This window comes from Filicampus tigris, chromosome 6, assembly GCF_054856515.1.
Source record: "Filicampus tigris isolate MCC_2025a chromosome 6, RoL_Ftig_1.0, whole genome shotgun sequence".
Lineage (NCBI taxonomy): Eukaryota > Metazoa > Chordata > Actinopteri > Syngnathiformes > Syngnathidae > Filicampus > Filicampus tigris.
Window position 1 is genome coordinate 16920148 of NC_141222.1, and position 6687 is coordinate 16926834.

A 6687-nucleotide genomic window follows, 5' to 3' on the forward strand; every position below is an offset into this window, starting at 1 on the left:
ATCTACGGTCGCGACCCGTTTTTTTTTTTTTTTTTTATATGTATTTTTATTAAATTCTCTTGAAAACTTCTTGGGTGGCCGTCTGTTTACTTGGGTGGCCCGCGCAAGTATTAACAATACGTTCCCCGCCTCAAATCGGCAATTTAGACAGAAGACATGACAGGTGTAACTGTCCACTCAAGCATGTAAACGGGTCATTATGAATGTCTGAGAAACCAGAATTTTGAATTTAACCCAAATATTGACTGCATTTAAACAGTCTGTGTGTTCAGCACTTCATCAACAAGCCACCCAATTGCCAAGTCAATTGTCAAATCTGATGTACTGTATGGATGTGGCATATGCAACAGATAAATTGCTAAACACAAATGGCAGATATTTACCCTTAACTGTCGAGTCACGTATGGAGAAACCCTGCTATTATATATAGTACTGTGCTGTGCTGTGCTGTGCTGTTTTTGTATGTTGTTTTTATTTGAAGCGGTCCTTGAGTCTGGATAAAAAATTGATTGACTGATTGAGTACCAGTTAAAAGTGTGGAAACACCCTCTAGTTTAGTGTCTTTTCAGTATTGAAACATTTCCGGAATTGTAGATTAATACTTAAGTCATCGACATTATGAAGAAATATTGATGGAATTATTTTGGTAAACAAAAAAAGATGTTAGTCAAAAGAGAATGTTTTATTATTTCGATTCTTCAAAGTAGGCACCTTTTACCCAGATAACATCTTGGTATTTTCTCAGTCAAATTTATGATGTGGATGATCCTTTATGACCTGTAATGACTGAGTTCACAGCTGTACATTATCAAGAGTTAATAGCTTGAATTTCTTGATCTCTTAATGTGTTTGTGAGACCATTTGGATTTGAAGGTGTTTCCAAACTTTTGACTTGTAAATTAGAGCTACTGTTCCATCACAATACTGTAAACTTCAGAACCGCTCACTCACATATTTTGAGAAATGGGTAGTTTACAAACAATTGACTTGGAAGTGTAATTTCTATAATTTTCAAATAATAGAAGACACGTGATAAAAAGTCATTTTTCTATTCTGTCCCCTTTAAACCAAAAGGCAATGTTCAATGTATAACTGAGTTAGCTGTGATATCACAACTGTATATTTACAACCAGAGAGATTTATATTATTTAGATGACCTGTATCTGAAAGTGGGATTAACAAAAATGCTGGCGAAAGCGTCGTCATGGCCCGACGACAAACTCGGATTGACCTCGGCAACCTGTTCCCGTTTGTCACATAAACATGACGTAATGCAAGCCAACAAGTGTGTGAAGTCAGAATTATCGGACACATGTAGTATTACAGTCACACAGACTCAGACTCTCGTTTTATCCGTCTTAAATTTCCTTCAACCAGCCAACGGATGAGACAACGTAGACTAAATCCATTATCAGGGGCTGCTTAAAAAGCTTAAAAAGGGATTTACAGCAGCCAGCCCAGATATTAAAATTTGCCTATGTGAAGATTTAGATGGGTTCAGTCCACTTTAATAAATGCACAGAAACTAAGAACACCCCAAAAAAGAGATGATGTGGTGTAATGTATCATACATAAAAATGTTTTAATTAACTAGACTAGGGAGCGTCTGCAGTTTGGTCATTAATGCATTTTTAAAAATGGCAACCTGTCAGCAAAACGTAAGCGTACATCTCCCACAGTGTTCTATACGGTTGTGTCGTCAATAATGAATGGGATCGAATCAGTGTGTCCATACTGCGCCAAATCTAAAGTGTACTTTTCAACACTGAGCAGAATACACATTTCATCGTTTTGATCTTTGAATAAAAATATTTAAGCATAGCAATTTGTGAGTTTAGAACCAGGTACATTTAAATGTGCTCAAAATATATCATATGAACTTAAATATCTTCAGACGCTGGTTACTTCCTCACTGCAGTAACTAAAAATGTATCCATTTTGCCTTTGATATGAGGTCTAAATGTGTTTTTCTCGATTTTTCCTCCAGCCGTTGTGCCTCCCACGCCTCTTTGCCGATCACTAGTATGGTACGGGCCCTTGTTTCATGACATGACTAGCCTAGCAAATATGTTCTAACCGAGTTTTCGTTTTTTGCTTGATCTGGATTCAAATAAATAGTTTTCCCTCATCCAGAAATGACTGCATCCAGATACAAAAAGCATCAACATGCCTCTGGCATTATGCTACAAATCAATGTGGTGTCATGCAGACTACTGCATGTCAAATGCAGTGATCCTCAAAACGAATCAAAATGAACTGCAGTGATTGGTGCGCTCGACCATCTGCAGTCGTTCAAATTTTGTGTGTGTGGATAGACGTTAGATGAAGACGATAAGACGGGTGGCATCTCCTACCGGTCTGAATGTCCATAACTTGTGGGTTGTAGACAGCCAGTGGACGGCTCTGTCGATTCAGCTTCTTGGACTGCCTCGTGGGTGCGGAGAAGACCTCGGCGGCGGGTGAGAGGGGGCACGACTCAGGAGCATCTGTAAAGATCTGAATACACAATGCAAAGATGAGCTGAAAACAAGTCACTAGCAAGAGTTTCTGTAGCAATAACCCTGCGCATCTATGCATGTTGTGTTGTCAAAAAATGCCCAATACAATGCTTCATTCTCAAAAAAATACACTGAGGGAAGGTCAGTCGAAATGCATAACCAAACACACATGATAGAAGTTATTAAAAAGTTGTGCATTTTATTGAGTGAAATTTAAATGCAATCCTCTGCACTTCAACCACAATGTAGCCACAAATTTGAAAAAATATAAATTCATGTGATTCTTCTGGACTGGGAAAAGACAAATACATTTGTCAATTTTTTTTTTTAATTTGAATTTTTATAGCTACATTTTTCCTCTAAAATATCTGAATTTGTTATAGTAACATTACTACTGTTTTTCCCTCAATTATAGGAAACATTTTCATTCCTATGGCATTTAGGCATACATATGATATTCATGTTTAGTTGGCGTAACGAGGGGGTCCTTGGCAAAATGTCTCCCCTGTCAGGAGTCCCTGGTACCAAAACATTTTTTTTTCCATTTGATGACATTAAAAGAGCTCTCAAAAGATTGTAGACCTGCATAAGGCTGGAATGACTTACAAAGCCATCAGCAAAAGACTTGGTGAGAAGGTGACAACTATTGGAAGTGGCACTACTATTCCAAAATGGAAGACATACAAATTGACCATCAATTTCCCTCAGCGTGGGGCTCCATGTGAGATTTTATCTTGGGGAGTGAGGATGATCAGGCAAAAGGTAAGCGAGCAGCCTCAAAGTATATGGCACTTGTTAATGATTTAGTGTCAACTGGGACCTCAGTAACCAAGAAAACAGTTGGTAACGCACTGCTCAAGGGGGCAGCACCTAAGTGTGCCAGAGAGGAGGATGTGGTCAGATGGAACCAACGTTGAGCTACATCCAATTTCCAGGAGGCTCGAATGCAGCACATGATGCAAATTCTGGATTTTTTTTTTTTTTCTTTTAGACTTTTGCTCACATTGCAGGCTGAAGCATTCGTTATTGAATAATGCATGAATCTCCAGGCATATGCAGTAGGTGCATATCTATAGTGAAGCACAATTTGATGATGATCCTTGGAGCCAAGAGACATCCTAGTTGAAAAATAAAGCCCCCCCGCCCTAAAATGTAACTTAAGTTAGTATCTTTAGGGAAACTCGCCGTGGTCTCTGATAGAATAAAACAGGTTCCCGATTCAAAGAGGTTTTGTCCTGAGTAGTGTTTACATAGAGACATCAAAAGTGAAGTTTAAAGAGAATAGGTGTGCCGCGGAGAGAGGAAGCCTCGCAACAGAGCCTGCGAGAGGATCACAGAGATGAGGAGGATGGTGCTGTGAGGAATATGTGGGGGTAGGGGGAGGGGAGAGAGTGGCAGAGAAAACGTGTGTGTGAACAGGCGAGGCAGACGCACAGGGGGCTGGCATGAGAAAGTTTGTTGGAGCAAGACAGTGAGAGAGAGAGAGAGCGAGAGCGAGAGCGAGAGAGAGCGAGAGCGAGAGCGAGAGCGAGAGCGAGAGCGAGAGCGAGAGAGAGCGAGAGCGAGAGCGAGAGAGAGAGAGAGAGAGAGAGAGAGAGAGAGAGAGAGAGAGAGAGAGAGAGAGAGAGAGAGAGAGAGAGAGACAGAGACAGAGACACAGAGAGAGAGAGAGACAGAGAGAGACAGAGCGAGAGAGAGACAGAGAGAGAGAGAGAGAGAGGCAGAGAGAGAGAGAGAGACAGAGACAGACAGAGAGAGGGAAAAAAAGTGAGAAATCTGATATGGCTGAGATTTTGGGCTGCCTCTCTCTGGGCAGATGGAGGTGAATGTAAAACGCGGCTGCTCTGCTATCGCAGGGTATTGACAGTCTGAAGTTGGACTCTGGCTGTGTGGAAAGTTTCTGTCTGTCAGTCGCTCGGTCGGTCGGTCGGTCGGTCCAAACCTCCACGCTCCAACTTCCAAAAGGCACTCGGCGCATTGTAACCAGAGTTGGCACGACACAGTGTTATTGATTGTGGATCATTAAGAGTTTTGTCAATCAATGTCAAATCAACAAGATTACTGTATTTGAATGTTTTTATTTACGCAACTGTACAGCTTTTTCCAAGCAATTGACCCCCACCAGCACAAGATCAATAATAGGCTGTATTAATAGTTATAATAAGAATGGTAAATGGGCTGTCACTTATATAGTGCTTTTCTACCATGGGTACTCAAAGCGCTTTACACTGTACCTCATCTACCTAATGATGACACAGCATCAGGACCGGCACGCACCGACATGGTCACAATGGCCGGGGATCGATCCCACAACCTCCGGGTTGGGAAACGACCACTCTACCACTGAGCCATGCCGCCCTACAATTTTAATAATAAAAACTCAACTTACAATGTCACCCTTAAAAAGAAATAGCCTTGAGATGCACATACTGTACATATGTGGTGAAGACTATGTATTTTTCAGTAACTACCGAGGCTAAACTTCTCATTCAATAGCATGCAAATGTGTCCAAACTTTTTTAAAAAAAACTTAGCTTGACATGTATCACTTCATCATACAGTGGTTCCTTGACCTCGGGTTCTAAACAATCTTCCAATTTAGACAGAGCTTTGGTGGCATTTTAGAAAGAGGACAAAAAAACGTGAAGAGGTGAGTTTCTGGGGATAGGATCCACAGAAAAAAAAAGTTAATATTTGAATTTTAAAAGTGAACCGCACATATGCACGGGATTTAGTTTTTTGAGAATTAAAAGGGACTATTGGTAAATTATTTGAATAAGTATTAGTGTGAACAAGAAAAAAATATTTCTAAAATTGTTATTAACCTTAAACATTTTCCAATAATATTTGTCATGTTTTTTTAAAAAATGAATGCAATTTTGCTATGAATTTCCTTAAATAAAATACTTACTCAGCTCAACCTTTCTCACCTTAAGAACAGTAAACAAATACCTTTGGTTAAGGTGTTTCTATTTTTAACAGCATCAGAATTCACCATTATTTCACTGTAGGTTTGTGAAGAGGCTGATTTCTCCTTACATCTTCCATTTATTGAGGCCGAGGGGAAAAAAAGAAAAAGAAGAAAAAGACACACGCGCACACACACAACACTAAAAGCTCTTAGTTGGCATACCGTCTGATCTAAGCGCGGCTCCAAAAAGATTAGAAAACTAATCTCAAACCTTTCCTCTCCCCTCCTTTGAGGTTCCACACGAGTAACAATGAATCGAGAGATTAGGCGTTCAAATGAACACGTAACCATATTACATGTTTAAATCAGTGTTCAATATCTGGGATTCAGACTGACGTTTACGGCTGCCAAGAGTGGGGGAGGGGGGAAACACCCTTGAGTGAGGGTTTGGATGCTTGCATTTCATTTCTTCTTAATTAAGGGTTGAGCTAGCTAGCTTGCTAGCTGGCTCGTAGGTGACGAGACTGGCGAGGTTTCTAACCACGGGCGAGAGAAAATTAGCAATGAAATGATCCGTCAACAAGTTAGAAAGCGAGAATCTGGAGAACCCTTGGGTCACACCTACTCGGGAACATTTATTTGCCATTTATAAGAATCTTAAGCAATACAGTGAACCCCCATTGAATACCAACCTAATATACCCTGGATTTTTTTGTGTAATGTCGATCACGATGTCCCCTGGGGGCTCTGATTGTCTGCCGGTGACATGACACATTCTCAGACCTTTTCAGTTTTGTTTTATGTAGGGATGCACCGAAACAGTACGTATAAACTTGTATGCAGGCAAAAGAAATGCTCTGACACTAGGTTACTGACACAAGCCGGACACATACGTAGCTTCCAGGCAGGTGGAGAATAGTACAGTTTATTGGAACCTGTCGAACTCCTTTTTGTCAAAATAAGTTTAAAAATGTATGTCTGCATGTTTAAAGTATGCGGGAGTGATAAAACTATATAACAATATGTTTTGGAATATGGTCTCTCAATATCAAGGATTTCACCTATTTAAGCATGGCAACTCCGGTCCTCGAGGGCCGCTATCCTGCATGTTTTAGATGTTTCCCTCCTCCAGCACACCTGATTAGAATGATTAGCTCATCAGCAAGCATCCCAGATGCCTGATAATGATTCTGATCATTTGAATCAGGTGTGTTGGAGGAGGGAACCATCTATAGCATGCAGGATAGCAGCCCTCAAGAACCACAGTTGTGTCAAATG

At 40.5% G+C, this 6687-nt stretch overlaps 1 protein-coding gene across 2 annotated transcripts in view; it reads right to left on the reverse strand.

Moving 5' to 3' along the window:
- The window catches only part of arhgap10 (Rho GTPase activating protein 10), a 52905-nt gene that overhangs the window by 11693 nt on the left and 34525 nt on the right, over positions 1–6687 (reverse strand). For both annotated transcript variants that reach the window (XM_086033239.1, XM_086033240.1), the window contains exon 20: positions 2355–2496. In XM_086033239.1, the coding sequence (XP_085889365.1) occupies positions 2355–2496 (142 nt within the window). The remainder of the gene's footprint in view (positions 1–2354; positions 2497–6687) is intronic.